General features: G+C 46.9%; 1 protein-coding gene across 2 annotated transcripts in view; it reads right to left on the reverse strand.

Annotated features, from left to right (window-relative positions):
* Nucleotides 1-1,652: 1,652 nt before the first annotated feature.
* LOC128595833 (carcinoembryonic antigen-related cell adhesion molecule 8-like) overlaps nt 1,653-27,043 on the reverse strand; it is a 49,492-nt gene continuing 24,101 nt past the window's right edge. Inside the window, exons 1-8 of one of the 2 annotated variants that reach the window (XM_053604877.1) lie at nt 23,435-23,620; nt 22,200-22,559; nt 18,470-18,748; nt 17,429-17,683; nt 15,533-15,811; nt 14,923-15,177; nt 4,350-4,480; nt 1,653-1,710 (exon numbers count right to left, since the gene is read on the reverse strand). In XM_053604877.1, coding sequence (XP_053460852.1) covers nt 4,389-4,480; nt 14,923-15,177; nt 15,533-15,811; nt 17,429-17,683; nt 18,470-18,748; nt 22,200-22,559; nt 23,435-23,498 — 1,584 coding nt within the window. In that variant the 5' untranslated portion in view covers nt 23,499-23,620 and the 3' untranslated portion in view covers nt 1,653-1,710; nt 4,350-4,388. Of the gene's footprint in view, nt 1,711-4,349; nt 4,481-14,922; nt 15,178-15,532; nt 15,812-17,428; nt 17,684-18,469; nt 18,749-22,199; nt 22,560-23,434; nt 23,621-27,043 lie in introns of those variants that run through there. The other variant, XM_053604875.1, reaches the window with a different exon arrangement.

Raw genomic sequence — 27,043 nt, forward strand, 5'->3', positions numbered from 1 at the left:
CCCTGTGTCCCAAAGGCATCAGCACCAGTGCAGCTTTCAAGTTGTAGACAATGCCACCAGTGTGAGTGAGAGGCCTGTAGGTGCTCCCACTTCTCAGGGGCCACATACACCTCAGCAGAGGCGGCTTCCCAGAAAGTGAGCAGGGCAGCAGGAAGGTGCGCAGGTAGAGAGGCGGACGGGAATGGTAGCTGAGGATTGGTCTGAGGTGCCTGGAAATGAAGTCTGGGGCTTTTCTAGTTGTGGATGAGGGAAGCCTCTTCTGATTTCTATTTGGAGCCCTGACAAAAAAGCCTCGGAGGCTCTTGAGCAAGGGACCTGAGGGAGTTGGGTGACTTCTTCCACATAAGGCAGTTGGATTGGCTTACACAGCTACTCTAAGTAAAAATGACCCCTTTTCACATAAATAAATAGTTACAAATATTAAAATGGTAGAATGTCTGAGAGAAAAGGAGAAAAACCCCAACTGTGCATTTTAAAATAATACTTTAAATAATCCCTGAAGGGGAGCTCTCTGATCCGCTTCGAAGTTCCTGGCAGGTTGTGTCTATTAAAAGTTTGTTTCCCCCTGAGGCTGTAACCCCTCCCTCTTTGGCACTTCCTTGAATAAAGCACATAAAGATATCAAAACAAAGTGCACTTTTGCATTTTCCATCAGGATTCGCCTGTGGCTCTTGGCAAATAGTTTTCCTAGCTGCTCTAGTGGGTTCTCTGGAGAGAGGTTTGCTGAAGTGCTTAGTTAAGTAAGCAGCAAGGTGCTCAGACCCTGAGCCTATAGACAACCCCAAAAGTGGACAGAGGGGTAGAATTTCCAAGGTCACTGTTGGTTATATGCTTGATTTTCCTGGGTATGGTGGGTTCACCCCGGGCTTTGGAGAGATAGGAGGAGCAATTATTGCCTTTACTTTCTCTCTCTTTGTTTCTCACAGAGAGAAGGACATATGTGTATTCTCAAGGTTATGGCAAGTTCAAGTCCTGATAGGACAGGACTGGGGTGGGAAGAAATGAGTGAGTGCTGAATGTATTAGTTTAAAACAAGTCCAGGTGGGAGAAATGGGGAGACATGGGGAGGTTCTGGCAACTTCTGTCCCAATTTGGCTTTGCCAAATTTCCATGACAAGGAAGGGGTGGGTTTTTTTTTTTTTTTTTTTTGAGACAAAGTCTCACTATGTCACCCTCCGTAGAGTGCTGTGGTCAAACTCTTGGGCTTAAGCGATCCTCTTGCCTCAGCCTCCCAAGTAGCTGAGACTACAGGCGCCCGTCACAATGCCTGGCTATGTTTTTGTTGTAGTTGTCATTATTGTTTCACGGGCCCAGGCCGGGTTCAAACCTGCCAGCCCTGCTGTATGTGGCCAGCACCCTAACCACTGAGCTCAGGCGCTGAGCCAGAAGGTGAGGTTCCTTAGGACTCTCAATGTACCTTTTCATGTGTTGACATTGAAGGGAGGGGCTGTGACCAGGCAGCCAAGAGGTGCATATCAGGGAAGAAAGGGTGGGGGAGCCTTTCCCCTTTTCCCCTGAGGGTAATTCTTCTCCTAGTGATGAGGGTGAGAGACTCGGACATCAGCAGTGCAGAGAGCAGGCCAGGTCTCATTACTTCTTTTTTACTTCTGAATAAATTGTCTCTGTGGCCATTGGGGGTGGGGAGGCTGAAGTTGGTTCTGTTGGTTTCTGGGCTTTGAAGTTCAGAGAAGAATAGGCAATTTCATCGATCTGAAAAGCATGAACAGTGATCAGTTAAGTCAGTGTCATGACTCAGGCCCTCGCCTTTGCTCAGTGAGATTCAGCACCAGGGCCTGTCACCACTTTGAAAGTCTGAGATTTGGAGAAGGGCTCTTGCTGCCCGTCCTCTGCTTGCTGACGTTCTGATGAATGATCATCAGAAGAGACACATCAAAGTGGCATTTGTGCCACAGAATATGATCATACAGCAACAAGAGTGAGCAGACCATAAATCCATATAACAATGTGCATGAACAATATGGAACTCACAAAACAACATTGAATGAGAAAAGCCGCGCGCGCGGGTAAGGATGTGCCGTGTTTCTCACGTCTGGAAGAGCAAAACCAGGCAAAACTAATCTGGAGCACTGGAAGTCAGGATGGCGGTCTCTTGGCTTGCTGCTTACACGGGTGTGTTTAACTCGTGAACGTTCATACCCTGAGACAGTGTAATAATGATTTAGCTCTTTTCAGGATATATGTGTACCCTATTGAAAGGTTAAAATGGGAAAAATTCTGTAAAATTGTTATAAAATAAAGGAGGCAGGATCTCAGATCCATTAGAATGGAAATTATCCTTTTGACAGTAAGCACAGGGTCAGATTGAAGGTAGAGGAGGGAGAAGGATTTAGTGTCCTCCTTCTATGGCCACGGTGCTGAGTGTTCTACACATGTTAAATTCCTTACTCCCTTCACCTTGTCCTTGAAGCAGGCAAAGTGCCCACTTTACAGATGGCAAAGCTGAGGGTCAAAGAGGTTAAGTTATTTGCCCAAAGTCACAAAGCTACTAAGAGCCACAGTCTGTATTCGGCACAGGATGAAGATAATTCCAAAGTGCACATTCCTGCTGTGAGGTACTCGTGGGAGTGATTATTGGGAGTTGCTGCACTAAAAACTTTAGCCCAAATTTGATCTCACGTTTGTGCCTTCAAGAATAATCAATTCTATACAGAGTCATTTCCATGAGAAAATGAGCAGTGACACTGGTTGTGCTTACATTGTCAGGTGAGTTGTCAGAGTGGTCCTCACCTGGGGAAGCAAAAAATGAGTTACCAATCCATGGAAATGCACTGACTTAAGGCCTGGTGATTTCTAGCTGCAGGAGTGGCAGGTGGGGCAGTGGTAGTGGTTGGGCATGTAGCCCATTGTCAGTTAAGGAATTCGCTTCCATCCGAGTCTGTGCTCCAGGCCCAGCACAGTAGCATTAGAGGAGGGCAGGGGTAAAGCCACAGGAGGCCACTATCCACTTTTGAAGGTTTCTACCAGTAGGTGAGGCCTTGACTTTTGCCCAGATATGTTTCTCAGCAACACGCTCCAGTGGCAAGGAGGGGCATTGAGGCACACCACACCCAGAGAACCCAAAAGACAAGGAAAGTCTCCCCACGGGAGAATGCCCACATCCGTAATAGAGGCAGGAAGGGGAAGGAGTAAGGACCAGGTGATGGCTCCTGGGAACAAGGGATCTTACTCAGGCCTGCCTGGCCTAGGTGGAGGGACCCTCTCTGGCGGGGCTATGTTGAGGAAGGGTGTGAGGACCTGTGCCAATTTAAGATTGGGAAATGGAGAGGCCCTCTGTAAAAATTCAGAAGGGCCTAGATGTAGCACATGCTTGTAGTCCCAGCTACTTGGGAGGCTGAGGCAGGAGGACTATTTGAGCCCAGGAGTTTGAGGTTGCAGTGAGCTACGATGATGTCACTGCCCTACAGCCTGGGTGACAGACCTAGACTCTGTCTCAAAAAAGAAAAAAAATAAATTGAGAAGGGAAGGAGTGGTTTGGGAATCTAGGATTCCCGGCCAGGGCAGGACATATGGTGGAACTGACCAGTTCTCACTGAGTGAGTGGTTTTACTTACTGTGGTTGGAGGCTGAGGATTTGTGCTCTGTGAGATCATGCTGGTCACTTGCCCTAAATAAACATCAGACACTGTGACTGCTATTCCCAAGCACAGGATCCTTGCTCCCTGAGTTAGGAAGGACACTGTGAGTAGTCAGTTTCTCCACGTTCCTTCATACCATGTTTGGCATTGCCCTTCCTGTGAGGGACCTATCCATCTGAACACCCTCTCTTGTGGTGTTTACTCTTTTCCTGTTTGCTGCATGTTCACGTTTAGCTCCATTCTTTATTAACTGTTTCTGTGCCTACTTCTACCCAAAGAACTCTCTCAGTTTGTTTTCCAGGGGTAGATGCTAAGTTTTCATTTGTTTGTCTTTTTCTATTGTCTGAAGGGATTTGGTAGCTTTCCTTTTCCTTAGGTTCTCTTCCGGTCCTGTTCCCCCTCCTCCTGCCACTGTGGTCAGCGGAGCACAGGACTTGCTTTCTCCTGCTGCTTCTTTCTTTTTCTCATTTGTTTTCCTCTTAGAACCTTGGCTTCCCTGAGTGGGGACCATCGGAACATAACTGGGTCTGTTCCTCTAGACTACACGGGGATTGGAACAGCCATGTCCAGGAGACAGGGGTGCACGGAGCACGGACAGCAGGGGAGAAGAGACCGGCAGGAATCAGTGCCGAGAAGCAGGAGTTTAGCGGGAGGAGGAGATCCAGGCGCAGAGACAGGCGCGGAATGTCTTTCCCTCTCCCAAGCATGGCAGGTAGCCTTGGAGGAAACCCAACAAGAGGAAAGGCATCATACCTGACAGTCTTCCGAAATACAGGAAGTGCAGCAAGTCTGCTATATCAGAGCCACCCCGGCCAGCACTCCAATCATGATGCCAACAATGGCCCCCGCTGAGAGGCCAGGAGAACTTCCTGGCGCTGGAGCATCTGCATGGGAAGAGAAGAGGAGAAGGAACGAAGGTGAGATTATTTCACAGTGGAGGTCCCATGGGAAACAACTCTCAGCATGAAGTAGTCTCTACTTGTTCCTTCCAGGAATACTTTGGTTGTGTGTGTGGGGAAAAGCTGCTGGGAGGTGATTAGCCAGCTACATACTTAAATTTTTTTCCCCCTTCCCTGTATTCCTAGGTTAGTGATCAGTCTTTGGACAATTCCATCCTAGGCTTTCTACATTCAGGTATTTTTAAAGGCTTTGAAATGTGAGAAAGGCTCATTGCAATTTTCGTCTGTTATTATAACTTTCTACCTCTCTGTGGTTGCATTTTTTCTCAGTGTCTCAGAGCCATGAATGTGAGGCTCTCAGGTCTCTGTGGCTGAGACTTAGTTGACAGAAGGCCCAGGCCAGTGCACTCTGAGTTCACCACCTCCTTTGTGCAACAGAGTCCTCGCTTCTCATGGGATCCCAGCAGAAGCGTGAAGACCCAATTCCACCAGACCCAATTTTTCTGTGCTGGGTGACTGTCTCAAGGACTCCCCGTTAGCTTTGCAGAAACTCCCTTAGCACCACACCATCATCTGACACTTCCTTCTCTTTCTCCCTCACAGGCATCAGGTCTGCAGCGTGGTCTGAGGGCTCCCCCAGGCTTCTCTCACTCCTGCCCTACTCTCCCTCACAGGCATTTCCCCCAATAAACAATCTTGCAGGTGTCATCCCATTGTGGCTGTATCTCAGAGGAGGAAAACAAATGTACCAGGCTTGAGACTTTGCACTTAGCTCCTCCCCCCTTCTCCCCATTTTATCAGTAACCATGTCCCGATGGGTTTTTGTGTAATGCCTCCTCCAAAATATGTGTGTGTAAATAGCTATATCTATACAAAAATACCTTTTGCATGTGTTTCTTCTTTATTTGTGTTGCAGCCATTTGGGGATGGCCTTCACCCATTAACTCAAGGCTGACGATTAGTTAGCCAGTGCTGTACAGTACTTCCTACGTGCAAAGCTCTGTGCCAAACACTTGGCATATATCTCCTTTGATCTGTACAGTCACTCTATCAGAGATACATTATTTTCTTTTTACAAATAAGAAAATGTAGGCTTTGAATGGTGAGAAAACTTACTCAAAGTGGTGTGGCTAGTGAGAGGTGAATCTTGAATTTGACTCTGGGACTTCTTGATTTCAATGCTAATGCTAATAGTGGTAATAATAGCAGCTAACATGTATGGAGCCTTTTCTCTGTGTGTGGCATTTTGCTGAAGGTCTAATTGATTACTACCTTAATTTTTAAAAACAATGCTACGAAGCAGATCTTGTTATTGCAATTTTTGTTTGAGGAATCTGAGGCTAGAAATTTGTAAGTGTCACTTGACAGCACTCCATCTGCAGCAGTCTGGTTTTCAATTTCATGGACCTGGGGGCCTGGAGCTGGGCTAACCTGGGCACCAGCAGCTGGTAGTGGCAAGTGTCCACTGAGCAACAGGAGCCCAAAGAGAAAGGAAGCACTAGCAGTGGAAGGAGAGACAGCAGGGGGAAAAAGTGCCCAGGAGTAAGGAAAGGTTCCTGGCAGCTATGCCCTCCCCTGGGCCAGAATCTGCAGATGCAGAAGGTGGGCATGATCCTCTGGCAAGGTCACAAGGTTGTCTTAACCCTATAGCCTAGAGTTAAAGAAGATACAGGGAAGGTGGAAAACAAAAAGAAGATATCACACAGGAGAAAGCCTCAAAGGAACTCTGGCTATATGAATAACCAGAATAGATCGACTCCTGCAAGGGATCCCAATGGAGCTACAGCAGAAAATTTTACCATAAAGAAATTGGTGAGATAACAGAAATAGAGTCTAGGAAATGGATGGCAAACAAGATGACTGGAATTCATGATAAAGTTGAAAACCAGCAAAAAGAAGTAAAAAAATTGACTCATGTTATTAATGAAATTAAAGACAATGTCATCAAGGATCTGGACAAAATTAGGAAGGATATAAAAGACTTTAAAGCTTTGAAAGAGGCATTCAAAGAGTTTCAAAACACAGTAGAGTTTCAGCAATAGATTAAACCAGGGAAAAGAAAGAATCTCAGAGTTTGAAGACAAAGCTCTTAAGGCAACCTGGCCATTTAAAGAGCCAGAAAAGAAGGGAGCAAAAGCAGAACAATCCCTTAGAAACATATGGAACCATGCCAAGTATATGCACATAAGAATTATAGGTATCCTTGAAGGAGAAGAAAGTCCCCAAAGCATGGACACTATAGTTGAAAATTTCCCCAGCATTGCCAGTGACTCAGACATATAGCTACTAGATGGATATTATACCCCAAGATGATTCAACTCAAACAGAGTATCTCCTAGACACTTGTTATTAACCTGGTCAAAGTCAAAATGAAAGAGAAAATTCTACAAGCAGCCAGTCATTAAGCAGCAGTTATCCTCCAAGGGTCAACCCATCAGGTTATCAGCTGATTTCTCAGTGGAAACCTTACAATCCAGAAAAGAATGGGCTCCTATCTTCGGTCTTCTCAAACATAACAACTGCCAGCCTAGGACTCTATATACTGCAAAACTAAGTTTCATATTTGACAGAGAAAGCAAATCTTTTCCTGAAAGCAAGCTTTCCTGAAAAGCAAAATTTACCACTACTAGACTACCCCTTTAGGAAGTACTCAGACCTGTACTACACACAGACCAAAATGCTGGAGTCCTACCAAAGTAAAACTACCTGGAAACTAAAGGACTATGCCTAGCTACCACATCAGCCCACAGGTATAAACAAAGTAACAGAGTCTCACAGAGAGAATGAACACAAATCCACCCTACTTATCTCTTTTCTCAATAAATGTGAATGCCTTGAACTCCCCATCAAAGAGACATAGGCTGATTATATAAAAAAATACAAGCCTAGCACCTGTTGTCTTCAGGAAACACATCTAACACCCCAAGGGCACATCAAGACTCAGGGTGAAGGGCTGGAAAACAATAATTCCTGCAAATCAAAACCACAAAATAGCAGGAATTGTGATTCTCATTGTGGACATCATAGACTTTAAAGTGACAAAAGAAAAGAAAGACGAAGATAACACATTATATACTGATCAAGGGAACAATTCAATAAGAAGACATAACAGGCTCGGCACCTGTAGTTCAAGTGGCTAGGGTGCCAGCCACATACACCAGAGCTGGCAGGTTCAAATCCAGCCTGGGCCTGCCAAACAACAAGATAACAACTACAACCAAAAAAAAAAAAAAAATAGCTGGGCGTTGTGGTGGGCACCTGTAGTCCCAGCTACTTGGGAGGTTAAGGCAAGAGAATTGCTTAAGCCCAAGAGTTAGAGGTTGCTGTGAGTTGTGGCGCCATGGCACTCTACCAAGGGTGGCAAAGTGAGACTCTGTCTCAAAAAACAACAACAACAATAAAAAAAAAAGAAGAAGAAGACATAACAATCCTATATATGTATGCACCTAACTTAGGTTCTCTCATATTGAGAAAGCAAATTCTACTTAATCTAAACAAAATTCTGAACAAAAACACCCTTAGGACTTCAATATCCTATTGATAGAACAGAACAGATCCTCTAAGCAAAACTTAAAGAAAGAAATTTTAGAATTAAACATGATTCTAGAACAAACGTACTTAACATTTACAGAACATTTCACCCCAATAATACTGAATATACTTTCTTCTTATCAGCTAATGGATCATTCTACAAAATTGATAATATCTTTAGTCACAAATAAAGCTTAAACAAATTAAAAAAATTACACCATGTGTCTTTAGAGACTGCAATGGAATAGAATTAAGACTCAATTCCAACAGAAACACTTATCCCCACACAAAGTCATGGAAACTAAACAACTTATTGCTGACTGATAGCTGCTGGGTCAAGGAGGAGAAATCAACAGAGGGAAATCAACAGAATCTTCGAACAAAATGACAACGGGGCCGCAAACTATCAAAAGGTATAGGATATCGCAAAAGCAGTCCCAAGAGGGAAACTCATTGCCTTAAATGACCACATTCAGAAATTGGAAAGAGTGCAAGGCATACAATAGGGGAAAGAATCCCTATTCAATAAATGGTGCTGGGGCTCAGTGCTCGTAGCTCAGCAGCTAGGGCACCAGCCACATATAAAGGAGCTGGCGGGTTTGAACCCAGTTTGGGCCTGCCAAACAACAATAAGAACTAGAACCAAAAAATAGCTGGGTGTTGTGGCAGGCACCTGTAGTCCCACCTACTTGGGAGGCTGAGGCAAGAGAATTGCTTAAGCCCAAGAGTTTGAGGTTGCTGTGAGCTGTGATGCTACAGCACTTTACAGAGGGTGATGTAGTGAGATTCTGTCTCAAAAAAAAAAAATGGTGCTGGGAGAACTGGATAGCTATTGAAAGCTTGAAAGATTGAAACTGGACCCACACCTCTCACTACTCCCAAAAATCAACTCATGATGGGTAAAAGATTTAAACCTAAGACATGAAACGATAAAAATCCTAGACGAAAGTGTGCAAATGATATGAGTCTAGGGAAAGAATTTATGAAGAAGACCCCACGGGCAATTGCAACAATAATGAAATAAATAAATGGGACCCAATCAAGCTAAAAAGTTTCTGCACAGCTAAGGACACAATCAACAAAACAAAAAGACAGCCTACAGAATAGGAGAAGATATTTGTATGCTGCACATCTGACAAAGGGCTGATAATCAGAATCTACAAAGAACTAAAGCCAATCTACAGGAAAAGATCCAACAATTCCATTAAAAACTGGACAAGAGACATGAATAGAAACTTTTCCAGTGATAATAGACTAATGGCCAACAAACATAAAAGAAAGTCTCATCATATTCAATCATCTGAGAAAGGCAAATGAAAACCACATTGAGATATTATTTAACCCCAGTGAGAATGGCTCAGACTATAAGGTTCCAAAGTCAGATGCTGGCATGGGTGGGTCTGTAAACTAGTGCAACGCTAAGGAAAGGAGTATGGAAAGTCCTTAGAGAACTAAACATGGACTTACCATTTGATTCTGCAATCCCACTACTGGGTACTTACCCAAAGGAAAAAAAGAGATTTTATCATAAAGACCCCTGTGCTTGAATGTTTATAGCAGCACAATTCACAGTGGCAAAGTCATGGAAACAACCCAAATGACCTTCAATATGTGACTGGATTAATAAATTGTGGTATGGATACCCTATGGAATATTACTCACTCATAAAAAAGATGGAGATCTTATAGTTTATTAAATAACCTGCATGGAACTGGAGACCATTCTCCTAAGTAAAGTGTCACGAGAATGGAAAAAAAAAACATACCATGTATTGACTTCTAAATTGGATCAGTGTCTTATCCAGTGTCACATGCAAAAATAATGCAATGAAGGTCAAGTTGAGGAGGGTAAGAAATGGGTAAATTCTCGCTTAACGGGTACATTGCACAGGTGTATTGCACAATTCCTGGGTGAAGGACACAACTACAACTTGGACTTTAACCTTACAAAAGCAAATTATGTAACCAAATTGTATGTACCCCCACAATAACCTGAAATTTTAAAAAATTAGAAAAGAAATAAATGTATTACTACAAGCACATTAAGAAAGAAAGATCTCAAATCAACAGCCTAACTTAGAACTTAACAATATAGAAAAAGAACAAATTAAACTCAAAGATAGTGGATGAGGGAAACAACAAAGATTAGACTAGAAATAAATAAAACGGGAAAGAGAAAAACATAGAGGAAATCAACGAAAACAACACTTGGTTCTTCAAAAAAGATGAACAAAATTGAAAATCTTTAACTAGATTGACGATTCAAATTACTAAACTAAGAAATGAAAGTGGAGACATACTACCAATTCTACATAAGTAATGAGGATTTTTAGAGTACTAGCAATATTTTTTTGCCAAGAAATTGGATAACTAGATGAAATGGGCAAATTCCTAGGCATTCCATACAAACCCTACCAGGATGGAATCATGAAAATTCGAGTAGACCTATAACTAGCAAGGAGTTTAAATCAATAAGAGCATTTGACAAAACTCAACATTCTTTCATAATAAAAACACTCATGGCTCGGTGCCCATAGCACAGTGGTTATGGCGCCAGCCACCTACATCAAGGCTGGTGGGTTTGAACCCAGCCTGGGCCAGCTAAACAACAATGACAACTGCAACAAAAAATAGCCGGGCGTTGGGGAGGGCACTTGTAGTCCCAGCTACCTGGGAGGCAGCTTAAGCCCAAGAGTTTGAGGTTGCTGTGAGCTGTGACGCCATGGCCCTCTACCCAGAGCCACAGCTTGAGAGTCTGTCTCAAAAGAAGAAGAAGAAGAAAAAAAAAGAAACACTCAAAGTATGAATTGAAGGACACTACCTCAGTGTGATAAAGGGAACATGAAACTACCTCCTCAGTGTAATAAGAGGAATATGAAAAGCCCGCAGGAAACATGTACTCAATGGTAGAGGACAGATAGGTGTTCCTTTAAGACAGGAACAAGACAAAGATGCCTGCTTTTGCCACTTCTATTCAACATAGTATTGGAATTTCCAGCCAGAGAAATTAGGCAAGAGAAAATAAAAGGACATCCAAATTGGAAAGGAGAAATAAAATTATCTGTTTGCAGATGTCATAAACATATACAGGGGGGCCACAAAGTTTGTGTGCAATTTAAAATAGTGGTATCTTTTAACATGTGCATGAACTTTACGGTCGTCCTGTCTGTAGAAAATGCTAACAATTTTATTAAAAACTAATAAATAAATTCAGTAAAGTGGCAGGATATAAAATCAATATGCAAAAAATCAGTTGTATTTCTATACATGAACAATGAACAATCTGAAATGAAATTAAGAAAACAATTCAATTCACATTACTATAAAAAAAGAATAAAATAGGAATAAACTTAATGGAGGAGGTGAAAGAATTGTATCCTGAAAACAGACATTGCCAAAAAAAGTTGATGAAGATGTAAATAAATGGAAAGACATTTTATTTTCATGGGTTGAAAGACTTATAGGATGATAGCACGGTCCAAAGTGATCTGTGAAATCTATGTGAACCCTGTCAGAATCTCAGAGATATTTCTTTCTTTCTTTCTTTTTTTTTTTTTTTAGAGACAGAGTCTCACTTTGTCATCCCAAGGTGTCACAGCTCACAGCAACCTCCAGCTCTTGGGCGTAGGTGATTCTCTTAACTCAGCCTCCCAAGTAGCTGGGACTACAGGTGCCTGCCACAACACCTGGCTATGTTTTGGTTGTAGTTGTCATTGTTGTTTGGCGGGCCCAGGCTGGGTTTGAACGTGCTAGTTCTGGTGTATGTGGCTGGCACCTTAGCCGCTTGAGCTACAGGCACCAAGCCTCAGAGATATTTCTTGAAGAAATACAAAAATGTACACTAAATTTCATGTGGAATCTTGGGGATTCTAAATAGCCAAAACAATCTTGAAAAAGGAGAAAAAAGCTGGTGGACTCATGCCCTGATACTACCAAGCCAAATCAATACCATGTGGTATAGACACAGAAACCAATGGAATAGAATAGAGAGTCCATAGATTTTTACCCTACATAAATTACATTCCAGTAACCCTAACCAAAAAAGTAAACAAATAAATAAAATACACTGCTTAAGCCCTGAACCCAGCCATACCTGAAGTGACATTTACTCTTGGAATTTCCAGTTACGTAAGCTAATAAAGTCTCCTTCTTCTTAAGCCAAAAAAAAAAAAAAAAAAAAAGAATAGAGAGCCCAGAAATAAATAGTGGTTATACACCATTGAAGTCACACACCATTGTGGTTTTGATTTCCATATTGAGCAGATTTTTCATGTGCTTATTGGCCATTTGTATATCTTCCTTGAAAAAATGTCTATTTTAGTGTGTACATACAGCCGAACATTTTTGACAAGGGTATCAAGACTATTTGATGGGGAAAGGATAGTCTTTTCAAGAAATGATACTGGGAAACTGAATGCGCATGCAAAAGGATGAGTTGACTCTTGACCTAACACCGTCTACAAAAATTAACACAAGATAGATCTCAGACTTAGATTGTAAGAGCTAAAACCATAAAACTCTTAGAAGAAAACACAGGGTGAAGGCTTCATGACATTGAATTTGGCAATGATTTCTTGACTATGACACAAAAGCACAGGCAACAAAGAAAAAGTAGGTAAGCTGGACTTCATGAAAATTAGAAACATTTGGGGAAAAAAAGAAAAGAAAATTAGAAACATTTGTATGTTAAAGAACACAGGTCTGGGCAGCACCTGTGGCTCAGTCGGTAAAGGCACCGGCCCCATATACCCAGGGTGGTGGGTTCAAACCCGGCCCTGACCAAACTGCAACCAAAAAAATAGCCGGGCGTTGTGGTGGACACCTGTAGTCCCAGCTACTCGGGAGGCTGAGGCAAGAGAATCGCCTGAGCCCAGGAGTTGGAGGTTGCTGTGAGCTGTGTGAGGCCACAGCACTCTACCGAGGGCCATAAAGTGAGACTCTGTCTCTACAAAAGAAAAAAAAAAGAACACGGGTCAACAAAGTGAAGAGGCAACCCATAGAATGGGAAAAAATATCTGCAAATGATATATCTGTTAATAAATTTCAGTTTAATTTCCGGAATATATAAAGAACTATTATAAGTCAACAACAATTAATAGCTGGGCATTGTGGTGAGCACCTGTAAACGCAGTAAGGGATTTATGATAAAGAAAAAAGTCAACAACAATTAAAAAATAAATGGGTAAAGGACTAAAAATAAAAATTTCTTTTCTTTCTTTCTTTCTTTTTTTTTTTTGAGACAGAGTCTCACTGTGTCGCCCTCAGTAAAGTGCCGTGACGTCACAGCTCACAGAAACCTCAAACTCTTGGGCTTAAGCAATTCTCTTGCCTCAGCCTCCCAAGTAACTGGGATTATGGGCACCTGCCACAATGCCTGGCTATTTGTTGTTGTAGTTGTCATTGTTGTTTAGCAGGCCCAGGCTGGGTTTGAACCCACCAGCCCCGGTGTATGTGGCTGGCGCCCTAACCACTGAGCTATGGGTGTCAAGCCTAAAATAGACATTTTTTCAAGGATGATATACAAATGGCCAATAAGCACATGAAAAGATGCTCAATGCCACTAATACTTAGGGATATGCAAATTAAAACCACAATGGTGTATGACTTCACACATATTAGAATGGCTTTGATAAAAGAAAAGAAAACACAGAACAAGTGTTTTTGAGGAAGTGGGAAAATCAAAACTCTTGCGCATTGCTGATGAGAATGTAAAATGGTACCACCACTGTGGAAAATGATACAAAAATTCTTCAAAAAATTAAACAAAGAATTACCATGTGATCCAGAAATTCCACTTCTGGCCAAATATTCAAAATAATTGAAAGCAAGAATTCAAACAGAATTGGTACATCCATGTTCACAGCACTATTATTCCCAAGAGACAAATTGTGTAAACAACTCAAAAGTCCATCTGAAGATAGGTGGGCAGGCAAAATGAGATATATCCGTACAATGGAATGGTATTTAGTCTTAACAAGGAATACAATTTTGCTATATGCTACAGTTATGCTAAGTAAAATAAGACAGGCACAAAAGGACATATATTATATGCTTCCATTTATATGAGGTACTTTGAATAGTTGACTACATAGAGACAGAAAGTGGGATAGAGGGCCAAGGACTCTGGAGAGTAGCAGAGAATTATTGTTTAGTGTGTATAGAAGTTTAACATGGTAAGATGAAAAGTTCTGGAAATGAATAGTGGTGATAGTTGCAAAACACTATAAATGTACTTAATAGCATAGAACGGTCCACTTAAAAATGGTTACGATGCTAAATTTTGTCATGTGTATTTAACCACTATATATACTCTATAGACACTGGTACCCTAACCAGCTCTGTAAATACCCGTCCCACCCCAGATGAAGTCAGAGCACAGCTGGTCACTAGGCAAACTGGGAACAGAGCAGGAAGCAGAGAGCACATGCTCATCCCTCTTCGGAGTGGGTTTCCCCCTCTCGTTTGAGGAAAAAATAATGTGAGCCTATTTCAAAACCTCCTATGTTCCTTGTAGCTCAGGGAGGAGGTACAGGAGGAAAAAAAGAAACCAGGAAAAAAAAGAAAGGGATGGGTTAGTAATAGAGAAAAACCACTTGAGGTTGGACACCCTGCTTCTGCCCCTCTCTGTGAAGCCCCTCCCACTAGGTGGGGCTCTCTGGGGACTGAGGGAAGCTCCTCCTCACGTTCTAGGCTGGACCCAAGGTCAATGGCCAGAAATCCTAGAAGCCAGGAGGAGAGAGAGTCTGCAGACACACAGTGGGAGGGCTCAGGCAGAACCTGGGATTTGCTTGTGCCCAGGATACAGGCTGGGAAAGGAAATTTCTGCTCGACTGTTCTCTGAAACCCCACTAGAGTCCACCCTAAAACTTTCTGCTAATGCTACATCTATCTACTTACCCGAGACTGTGATTTCCTTGACTGCGGTCCCATTGAGGCCTGTGGCTGGGTTATGGGCATGGCAGATGTAGGACCCGCTATCCTTTGCAGTGATTCCAAGGATAAAAAGCTCTTGTGTGGATTGCTGGAGGATCCCATTGAATAGCCAAGAATATTGTGCAGGTGGGTTCGAGTCCGCGTGGCAGGAGAGGTTGAGGTTTGCCCCTAAACTGTAAGACGAGTTTGGAGGGGAAATGGTGGGGGCGTCGGGGCCATCTGGACAAAGAGAATGAAAGCACAGGTGATGTCACCAGAGGGAAGGAGAAACACTTTCTGTGTATCTCTCTGAATTGTGTCCCAATCTCTATAAAAGTCCCACCCATACCCCCTGTGCTCACTGGGCCTGGGGGAGACATTCACCTGTTTCTCCCATCAAGGGGTGTTGACCCCAAGCCTTGAACCCTCCTGTTCTTGTTTAAGGCTGAGCTGGCTTGAGTTTTCCAGGAGAAGGAAGTCATGGCCAGCCTAGGTGGCCAGGAGGGAGGGTCTGTGTACTTGGACTGAGTGGCCTGGGTCTGGCCGTGTGGATTCGGGCTGGCAGCCTGGGGCACAGAGAAGCAGAGATACTCACAGAGAACATTCAGGGTGAAGGGGTCACTGGTCCTGGCACTCACTGGGGTCTGTATTTCACACACAAAGGGTCCTGAGTCATCCCTGGTGACACTGAGTAACGTGAGGGTCCTGTTGTCCGGGGACAGCTGCAGTCTGGGACTGACTGGGAGGCTCTGGTTGTTTAGCCACCACAGGTAGGTCACGTCCTGAGCTGTTGGTTCACAGGTTAATGCCACAGAGTCTTCGTTCTCCACGGGGTTGGAGTTGTTGCTTGTGATGAAGGGTCTGGGTAACTCCGCTGTGCACATAACAGAGAGAAAGTTGCCCTGTGTGGTGCCTTTGATTCCTCCAAAGGCGTCTTTCAATTAGAGATGGCATCGCTCACCTCTCAGCCAATCAAGTCTTTAAAAGGCCAAGGCAGCTGTGTATGTCATAAGACAGATGTGAGCTTGTCTGAGGGTCAGAGAATGTGAGGTGGCCTGCTCTGTCTGGGAGACTCACAGACTTTCCCAGGTATGAATTAAGTCCCAGCTTTAGGTTGTGGACAGACATAGGAGCAGGAGTCAGAGGTTCCCTGGCTCCTCTCCTGGCCCTTCCCTGAGCTCTGACTGCCTGAGCGACCGCGGGACATGTGGGTGCTGAGTCCTTTCCAGCTACATACTCAGCTGAGGGGTGTTTTCCCTGAAGCCTCAGTATATAAGGGCGTCCTAAAGCTGGGTGACACTGGGCCTGGGTGTTTGGGAAGAAATAACACAGGGAGATGGGAGCAGGTCTGGGGGTCAGCAGAGTTCTCAGGCCCCAGGGGCTGGAGGTGGGCAGTTTTGCTCAGGTGTCGATGGGCCCAGGGATTCAGTTTGGAAGAGAAGAGGTCTATGGATGGATGGTGGTGATGACAGCAGGACAATGTGGGGCACTTAGTGCCGCTAGACTGTCCACTGAAAAGGACTGTTAAGGTAAAATTTCTGTTCGGTAATATATATGTATAATATATACATTGTATTATATATGGGTTGTGTGGTGCGTGCAAGATCTGTCCAGAGCTTTTCTCCTTATATTAAAGACGCATACATCCCGGACAGTGCTCATGCACACACCCTATGTGGTGCCTGGTACTCCTGCCCTCCCTGTACACACACATTTGGGGGGGGGTCTGTCTGTTTCTCCATGTGGGCATCACTCGCTGTCCTCTGGCATATGGCACAGGTATAGCGTCCTGACAATCTGGTGACTGCAGAGTCAGGACACAGCTTAGGAGTCTTCCCTGAGGCTCACTCTTCCCATTTCCTGCAGCCTGACCTGGGCAGTCTCTGGTGTTGATTGGTGGCATAATGTGGCCAGATTCAATGCTGGCCACCTGGGCACCTTCTCCACGTGGCCTGTCCTACCCTAGGTGGAGTCAGAGAAGAGCTCAGAAAAATGTCACTGGGTGAGCTGGGAGCAGAGCAGGGAGCGGGGCTCCGAGATGCTCACCCTTCCTCAGAGGGGATTTTCTGCTCTCATTCGGGGAAGAAGCATGAGCTTGTTTTAAAGCCTGGTATTTTCCTTGTACATCAATGAGTAGGTAAAAGAAAACAAAAAGGTGACAGACAGACAAGTCTATGACACAGAAAAGCCACTTGATCTTGAGGGCCCTTCTTCCTCCCCCTCTCTGGAAGCCCCTCCCACTAGGTGGGGCTCTCTGGGGCCGAGGGCACCCCCTTCCCACATTCCAGGCTGGACCCAAGGTCAGAGGTGAGAAATCAGAGTAGCCAGGGGAAGAGAGCGTCTGCAGAGACAGAGGGGAGGGCTCAGGGGAGAACCTGGGACTTGTCTGTGCCCAGGACACAGGCTGAGAAAGAAAATTCCCTTCTGGCTCATCTCTGGACAGGAGGCACACTCCATGCCAAAACTTAATGCCCGTCCTCCAAGGACTCACCAGAGACTGTGATATTCTTGACTGTGGTCCCATTGCGGCCAGTGGCAGAGTTCTGGGCGACACAGGCATAGGATCCGCTGTTATTCACAGTGACGCTGGCGATAAAGAGCTCTTGAGTGGCTTGCTGGGGCGTCCCATTGATAAGCCAAGAATACTGTGCAGGTGGGTTAGAGTCCGCGTGGCAGGAGAGGGTGAGGTTGGCCCCGGGACGGTAATATGATTCTGGGGGGGAAATGGTGGGGGCGTCGGGGCCATCTGGACAAAGAGAATAAAGCCACATGTGTTGTCATCGGAGGGAAGGGGAAACTCCTGGTCTGTAGAAGGACCACAGTATCCTTCTGAATCTTGTTATAATCTTGTTTAAAGAGCGATAACCTGGCCAGGTGTGGTGGCTCATTCCTATAATCCCAGTGCTTTGGGAAGAGGTGGGAGGATTGCCTGAGGCCAGGAGTTCAAGACCAGCCTGGGTGGCATAGGAGACCCTGTCTCTATAAAAAATTAACAAACAAACTGAGTGTGGTGGGGGGAACCTGTAGTCCCAGCTACTCGGGATGCTGAGGCAGGAGGATCACTTGAGCCCAGGAGTTTGAGGTTGCTGTGAGCCATGATCTTGCCAGAGCACTCCAGCCTAGGCAACGGAGCAAGACCCTGTTTCTTAAAAAAAAAAAAAAAAAATCCCAGCCAGAAGCTGTGTCTGAGACATCACCTCTTTCATCACAGGTAGTTGACTGTGAGCATCTCAAGACAGGAGCAGCCCCTCCCTCCTGTTCTTGGCTCAGGGCAGGGCCTGCTGGGTTTGCCTGGGGTAGGAAGTTACAACCAGCCTGGGAGTCCAGGGGTGAGGGTCTGTGTATGTGGACCTGAGAGGGACCGAGTGCCCTGGGTCTGGCCACTTCCTTCCTGAGGTAGGAAGTTACAACCAGCCTGGGAGTCCAGGGGTGAGGGTCTGTGTACGTGGACCTGAGAGGGACCGAGTGGCCTGGGTCTGGCCGTGTGGCTTTGGACTGGCAGCCTGGGCCACGGAGGAAGAGAGATACTCACAGAGAACATTCAGGGTGAAGGGGTCACTGCGGTTGGAGCTCACTGGGTTCCAGTTTCCACATTCATAGGGTCCTATGTCATTCCTTGTGATGTTTTGTAAAGTGAGGGTCCTGTTGTCCTGGGACATCACTAGCCTGTCACTGATTCGGAGGCTTTGGCCATTTATCCACCACAGGTAGGTCGTGTCCGGGGTCTCAGGTTCACAGGTTAGTGATACGGAGTCCTTGTCCTCCACGGGGTTGGAGTTGGTGCTGGCGATGGAGGGTTTGGGTAACTTCGCTGTGCAGATAACAGAGAGAAGGTTGCCCTGTGTGGGACCTCTGATTACTCCAAAGGTGTCTTTCAATCAGAGTCGGTACCTGTCACCTCTCAGCCCAAATGAGCGATTAAAAGACCAAGCAGGTGTGTGTGTTCCAACACAGGTGTGTGCTGGTCTGAGGGTCAGAGAATGTCGGGCCACCTCCTCTGTGTCTGGGAAACATACAGACGTTCTCAACTAAGCAGCAGCACTGGGTCGTGGACAGACGCAGGACCTGGAGTCAGAGTGTCCCCCCACCCCACCCTGGCACCTCTCTTATCCTTCCCTAACTAGCTGTTTGCCTGACCTCGTGGTCCTCACAGGGAATGTGGAGGTGCTAGGTGCCTCCTAGCTTCATAGTCCCATTTTGCCGCCCCCCAGGTGTGTTTCTCTGAGGCTTCCCTCTCCCCCATATCCCAGAGATGGGTGCTGATGGGACCTCCCGTTGTCCTTAAACACTGGCCCAGGGCTGGGCGTTTGAGCACAAATGACACCTGGGAGACCAGGCCCAGCCTGGAGATGAGCTCCCTGGTCAGGCTGTGGGGCCACAGGTTGGGGGAGATTTTCCAGGTGTTTGATGATGACTGACATGAGCCAGTGACTCGGAAAAGGGAGAGCAGAGTCTGGGGAATTATCCAGAAAGAGTGAGGAGCTGGCTGGATTTAGCAGCAGAACCGTATTCCCTATCTTTGGTCCCTTCTCCCCTTGCAGAGGGCAGGTGAGAACAATGTGGATTTTCCTGAAATACACGTGGACGTTTGGAAACACAAACTTGAGTGGCGGAAAGGGAGCATGAATGTGCTGGAAATCTGGCCCTCATGGACTTTGTGTGTTTGATGGATCTGGGATAGAAATTTGAGAAATTAAGTGTCTTCCATATCTGAAGGGCAGCATTAATAGTCAAGATCTAAGAGCAATTGCTGGCATGAATATTTCTCTAGAGAGCACCATAAGATCTTGGACCAAGCTCTGAAGTCTGGCAGGTTACATTATGCTCAAAAGAAGATGCTGAAGTGGGTTTGGGGTCAGTGACTCCCTGGGTAGAGAGAGACACATGTCCTATTAAGAGGACAGAATGGGTCACAGGAAGTCTGAAGTGTCTCAATAATAAAAAGAGAAGAATGATACCAAATTAGGAGAAGTGACATGTGTGATGTTAGTGAATTTGGAAAGAGCCCCACGTCCCTAATTCCTGTGACAAGTTAGGCAAAATGGGCAGGAGCCCAGCAAGGTGTGTGAAGTGCTTTATTCCTTTTCTCTCAACCTCAGAATTAACGAAATTCATCTAAACTGGGCAGAGTCTAAGTGAGACTGGCTTGTCTCACTGTCTGAGGGACTTCACTTTCTGGTAATGGTCTCATCATGAGGGATGCAGGTGCATGCGGAACAGGCTGTCCACCCCTCAGACAGCACTGGTCTGGCCAGCTCCCTCTGGGACGGTCCTAGGAACCAGGGAGGATGGGAGCCCTGTGCCAGGATGAAGCTGGAGTCAGGGGTCACTGGGTGAAATGAGCCTGTGACTTTGGGGGTTGCAGACCTGTCCCTCTCCTCTGACCCCTGGTAAGGCAGGGTAGGAAGTCCCTGTCCTGTGGCCTGTCCCATCTGTTGGCCCCACAGAGGGAAAGAGTCCTGGGTGGGGACACTGTGGGAGCTCATTCTCCAGGTGATCTGGGGACAGTGGGTCATGACAGAGCCTGGCAGGGGCAGCTACTCTGACTTATTTCCGTGCTTTTACTATTGCCTGGGAGGGGAGTCCGGCCACAGTGTTAAGGGACCAAGACAGGCAGCCATTGTTAGCAAGAGTATCTGGGGAAGGTTTAAAGGTAGAGGAAGCCACGCAGGGCAGGAGCAGTCCCTGCAGGAACAGAGGGAGCGGGAAGATGAGGGACACGGAGGAGCAGGGAGAGCCAGACACATCACAGCAGCCAGCACGGGGCTTCCAGGGGCTTTGGAGACCCCAGAACCAGACCAGGGAGCCCCCAAACCTACCCACAGCCCGGAAGCCCCCGAGTCACATGAGAGGAGATTCGTGGTGGCTGTAGGGGCAGGGGTCAGAGGGATGGAGCGTGGGTCTCAGGCCCTGAGGGGAGGGAACAGGCCTGGTCAGAACCTCCTGGGATTCTGCACCCGGGATCTGTCTCTGAAGAGGGTGTGGATCATTCATACCCTCACTCATTCATTCCCGCCCTTCTTTGTCAGAGAACTACTGAGAGTGTCACATGCGGGGGCCTCTGCTGGTGCAGGGTGTGAGTGGGGAGAGGGAAAGCCAAGTCCTGCCCTGTGTCCTCAGCGGGAGTGACTCGGACACACCAGGAAGAACACGGATTCAAGGCCAGTGGGAAGGGGGCGCCAAGGGGGAGGCCTGGGTATTCCTGGCACTGACTCTGCTTGCTGAGGCAGGAGGTCTAGGTCTGGAGTCAACTGACTGATTCTCCGTCTGATCTTACTCCCAGACTGCAATTTCCCCCTCTGAGCTACAGACGCCTGAGCGGAAAGCAGCTGAACCACGGACTGGCCCTGGGCCCCCGGATGCCTAGTAAGGGCCCGGCGCTGAGGAGAGGTGGAGGCTGTGGCTGCAGACGGGCCTCCCGGGCTCTGGTCTTCCAGTCATGCTCTGTGTGACCCTAATCCAAGGACTGTACGGCCCTGTGCCTCCGTTTCTCCTCAGTAAAATATGATAAATGATCAGGGGGTCTCTGGCTTATCATGACTGTGAGTTAACCCTAGATATTCCCAGTTGCCTGCCCTAGAGCTTTGTGTAGAGAAGCCGCCCAAATAAACAGCATGGATTATTGCGGGAGCCCATGAAGGAGCTGCTGGGCCTGATCCCTGTGGACAGCCACCTCCAGGAGCTTCCTCTCTCCTCTGTTCCTTCCCTGAAGTCTCTTAGGTCCCCCAGGGCAGTGCGCTGATGGCCTGAGGAGACTGCTGGTCTGTGCCACCCACACAGAGCCTCAGGTCACTAACTGGGCATTGTAATTACCCAGGCTGTGGGGTCTGGCCCTGTCTGGTAACCAACCCCAGGAGCCTAAGCCCTCAGTCAGCTGGTAAATTGTCATAGCCAGGAGCCCAGGAGGCCAAAGCCCAGCCATGACCACGGGCTCCCCAGGGTCACCTGGACTCAGGAGCCCCAGGCCTGAACTTCTCTGTGAGGATCCCAGGGGGCCCCTCAGACCAGGCCCTGACCGAGTGCCACAGCCTCCTTCTCAGGGTCATGTTCATGTGGAGGGCCAGGGAATGTCTGCAGGGTCTGGATGCAGGAAAGGATTCTGATCTCTGAAGTCTGTCCCACAGTGTGTGTCCTGCACTTGATGCCCAAACCCCAACATGGGACGGGACGCAGAGGGGGAGGCAGGAGCCGCCCAGGCCTGACAACCCGTGTGTGTGAAGTGAACCAACCCCCCAGCACCCAGACGTCACCGAATCACTCACGGTACACGCGTGACTGTCCAGTTGCTTCTTCACTCTGAAGAGTTTGCGATAAGACTTGTATGGTGTAGTATCCTGAGTCATTCTGGGTGACATTCTGCAGCAGCAGGGACCCATTGGGGTATATTGTCTCTCGACCGCTGTGTGCAGGCCCTGGGGTAATTGCTCCAGTGGCTACTACATATGATAGAATTCGATTGGTGCTGTCCACCCTGTCTCCTTTGTCCCAGTAGTAGCCCAAAGGACTCTCTGTCAGATTGTGGACGAGTAGAAGGACATATGTCCCCTCTGCAGCACTGGGCGGCATGGATTGAACAGTGAGCTGGGCTGTGGTGGGCGGGTTCCAGGAGGTGAGAAGTGAGGCTAGGAGGGAGGAGAGAGAATCGATCCTCATTAGGAACTTTGTATTGGGATGGAAAAGGGGGCCCTGGGTCCTGAGCAGGTCTCTCCACTCTGAGCTTTGGAAGGTGAATGTGAGTGTGACTGTGTGAGAGTGTGTCTGTGTCCTCTGGGTCAAGGTCAGCAGCATGACCCCATCACTTCAGCGCCTCTGGACTGGTCAGGTCGCTGTTTGGAATCTTCTTCCCAGGTGTCTGCATGGCTCACCCCCCACTGCCCTCAGACCCCTGCTCACATTCAGGGACGTCCTTGCCCCTTCCCTGGCCACCTCCTCCTGAGATCCTGGGCCTTCCCCTTGTGACCTTTCCCTGCCTGCTCCCTTCGTGGCTCTTGTCCACACCCGACCTCAAATTCGAGATCTCTCTGCTCATCTGTCCTCCTCCCACTAGAGCGTGAGCTCTGTGAGGACAGGGACTTGTCTAGCCTGTGTTGTCCCCCAGAGCCTGGGACAGGCTGCAGACACCTGTGGGTGCATTAGTGAGTGTTCCCAGGGCCCTCCACGTCCTGGTGTTTATTTGGCGAAAGGATAATCTGTGATATGGTGGGTAAGAGCAATGTTTACTGCCCCCAGTTTTGCTTTTCTTTGGAGTGTCACCTGATTTGATTATTATTATCATTTTAAATACATAGTAACCAGCAATGATTAACTTGGAGAACAGAAAACTGAGATCTTCCTGCCCCTCAGCAATTCTAGCTGGGTGAGGACTTTTGTTGCTGAGCCCCGCTCCACCCTCTTCAGGCTCCAGCCTGTCCCTCTCAGAGCCCCATCCTCCCCAGGAGGCCCCCTCCGTGGGGTGTGCTCCCTCCTCCCACCCACCCCCAGGGCATCTTGCTCTCACCTATGAGCAGGAGCCCCTGCCAGGGGACGCGCCTGCTGCAGGGAGGGCCTGAGGGGGGCTCCATGGTCCCTGCTGCCTGCTCTGTCCTCCTCTGTGCAGAAGAGCTTCGGCTCCAGGAACGTTCGCAGGTACAGCTGCTCTGACGGGTCAGCTCTGTCCTTCCTCCCGCTGTGCTGGGCCTCCTCCTTGGGGCCCAGAGCTTTGTCTGGTCACGTGTGACGGGGTGGGGGGCTGTGCCCAGGACACCTTGTCCCCTCCCCTTTCAGTCCTGCCTCCTTGTCCTTCCTTCCCCTTTCCGTCTGTCTGCACTTCAGTTTCTAAGCTTCACTGTGAGAAGCAGGGTTGCTGGGGCCCCTGTGCCCTGAAAGGATGACCTGACCCTCCATCGCTGACCCTGTTGGGTCTGTCAGCACCGCACAGCGAGCCCTGGGGGCTCCCAAACTGGGGAATCCTTCCCTTTGTGACTGAGCTGGGTCCTAGGTCTTCCTAAGTTGTCCATAGCTCTGGGGAGAAGGCAGACACCTGGCAGGCAGGTGGCAGGAATGTCTCTGAGGTCCTAAAATGGGCAGCTTTGTGATGGCTGGGAGTGATGGCTCTGGGACCCACCCTGTATCTTGGAGTCACCAGCCTGGTTTTTGACCCAGGGGTCGAAGGAGGAGCTGCAGCTCCTGTGTGTGGAGGGAGCATTGTCCTCTGTCCTGGGAAGAGAGGACTGTGGTGCAGGGAGACAGGGAGGTCAGGGGGCTCTGGGCTCCACTGTCCTCAGGGAAGTCTTCCCTCTCTGCGTCTGGTAGCTGAGCTGCGGCTCAGGGCCCGTCCCTGTTCTCCCTGACAGCCTGGGGTGGCCGCTGCCCTCCACCTCGCTGACCCTCCTGTGGTCACCCCATCTTCCCCATGGAGAGTTCCAGAAGGGAGTGGGGAGCTGCACAGGGCAGCCCCCTGGGAGAGCAGGGCCCTTGGAGTCCCCTGCAAGGATCTGGTAGGACACAGCAGGCCTGTGGGAGGGTCCAGAAAGGTCTTTTGGAGCAAGACATGGAAATCAGGCTGCATCTCCACCTCCTCAGCCAAAGCCAGGTTCAGATTTGAGAATTTTCATATCCTCAGTATTTTCTCTGTCCTGATATCGCCCCCTGGAGGGCACAAGGAGGCCTGTGGCCAATGTGCGGCTGCCCCGGGGAGGCTGACTGGGCTCTAAGTGGTGTGAGGTGGCCCTGACCCCTGGGCAGAGTGGGTTCTGGGTCAGGTCAGCCTAGGTCTTGTTCACTGCAGGTCCCTAGGCTGCCCGACACCATCCAGGGCAGGGTGTGTGTAGGGGAGCAACATGCACTCAGCTGAGGGCCTGGGTACCTGCATAGAATAAAAAGTCAGAGAGAAGGAGAGTCTCTCTCTGCCTCCCTCCCTTTCCTGGAGCTGAGACACTTTTGTTCTCCTGCCCTTGGATATTAGACTCCAGGTTCTCAGGCCTTCAGTCTCGGACCAAGAGTCATACCACCGCCTTCCCTGCTTCTGAATCTTTGGGACTTGGACTGAGCCAGGCTTCTCCCTAGTTCTTCAGCCTACAGCCAGCATATCCTGGGTCTTCTTCCCTCCATATTTATGTAAGCAGATCCCCAAACAGGTGCCAAGCTAATTGAATGAGGGGAGAATAATCTTTTCAAGTAAATGATGCTGCAACATCTGGACAGGCACTTGCAAAAGAATGAAATTTGGGAACTCTACTTCTCATCATATTAAAAAATTAACTCAAAATAGATCAGTGAGCCAAACATGAGTTGAAGCCATAAAAAACTCTTCTTGGAAGAAAACACAAGGGTCATTCTTCATGACCTCAGATGTGGCAATGGATTCTTAGCTATGACACAGAAGCATGAACGACAAAAGGAAAAACAGGTAAATTGGACTTTGTCAGGATGAAAGCCCTTTAAACATCAAAGGACATTATCAAGAAAGAGAGAAGAACACTCACAGAATGGGAGAAAAAATTTGCAACTCATAGACATCATAAAGCTTTCATGTTTAGACTATACAGAGAACTGCTGCAACTCAACAACAAAAAGAAAAAACACAATAAAAATATGGGGAAAAGGCTGAAATAGACATTTCTTTAAAGAATATACACAAATAGTCAAGAAGTACATAGAAAGACACTCAACATCATTAATCATTAGAGAAATGCAAACAAAATCACAGTGAGATGCCACATCACACCTACAATAATGGCTCTCCTGCTCTTAAAATGTTACATGACCAATGCTGGCATCATGTGGAGAATTTCAAATCCTCATATATGGCTGATGGGAATATAAAATGGTACAGACAATATGGGAAACACTTTTGAAAAAGCTAAGCATAGAATTATCGTGTGAAGCAGCAATTTCACTCCTAGATGTATTCCCAAAGAATTAAAGATGGGGACTCAAAGAGATACTTACATGGGAATGTTCTTTGCACCATTATTCACAATAAGTGAGATGCAGAAACAACTCAAGTGCCTGTCAACAGAGGATAATCAAACATGGCACATACGGTCCACAGAAGGTTAATTGCTGTGAAAAGGAGGGAAGTCCTGACACCTGCTATGACATGGGTGGACCTTGGAGACTATATACTAAGTGAGATAAGCCAGGCACATGATGACATATGCTGTATGATTCTATTTACATGAAAGATGAAGCACTCTGGGAGGCTGAGGCGGGTGGATTGCTTGAGCTCAGAAGTTGGAGATCAGCCTGAGCAAGAGATCCCATCTCTACTAAAAACAGAAAAACTAGCCAGGCATTGTGACAGGTGTCTGTATTCCCAGCTACTCAGGAGTCTGAGACAAGGAGGGTCACTTGAGCCCAAGAGTTTCAGGTTGCTGTGAGCTATGACAGCACACTACTCAGGGTGATAGAGTGAGACTCTGTTTCAAAAAAAAAAATTATATATAAGTGTATGTGTGTACACAAATATACACATATATATACACACATATTAAAAGTAGGTACCTTCATGGAGACAGAACATAGATTAGAGGTTATCAGGGTCTGGGGGGCAGGAGGAATGGGGAGTTATTGTTTAATGAATACAGAGTTTCTGTTTGGGGTGATGAAAATTTTTTGGAAAAAAATTATGGTGGTGGTTAATGTAACATTATGAATATAGTTAATTTCACTTTATTTGTGCCTTTAAAAATAGTTTAAATGGTATGTTTTATCTTAGATATACATATTTTACTATAATTTTTAAAAAGTCTTGATGCAAAAAATCCACCATGTAAAACACACCCACCCTGGTCAGATAGTCCTGGTTAAACTCACTTGCAGATCCCTGGACATTCTGTATAGAAAGATCCAAGGATTTAGGGACATGAGACTGACCATTCAAAGGCAGAGGCACAAAATAAAGAGACTGAGAGTTAAGCTTATCGCTATGAGTGGTCCTGAGGGAAGTCAGGCTCCAGGGGGCTCTAGGATGGGGGTGACTTTGCTGCCCTTTCATGGACAGTGAGAAAATATAGAAGGAAAAATATGATAGCAGTTTTATTGAAAAAAAAAGAAAGATCATTCTTTAAGCATTTTTCATGTGTCTAAACAAAATTGTAAGGGCATATCACATTCCATATCTTTT

The sequence above is a fragment of the Nycticebus coucang genome, chromosome 10 (genome assembly GCF_027406575.1).
Source record: "Nycticebus coucang isolate mNycCou1 chromosome 10, mNycCou1.pri, whole genome shotgun sequence".
Lineage (NCBI taxonomy): Eukaryota > Metazoa > Chordata > Mammalia > Primates > Lorisidae > Nycticebus > Nycticebus coucang.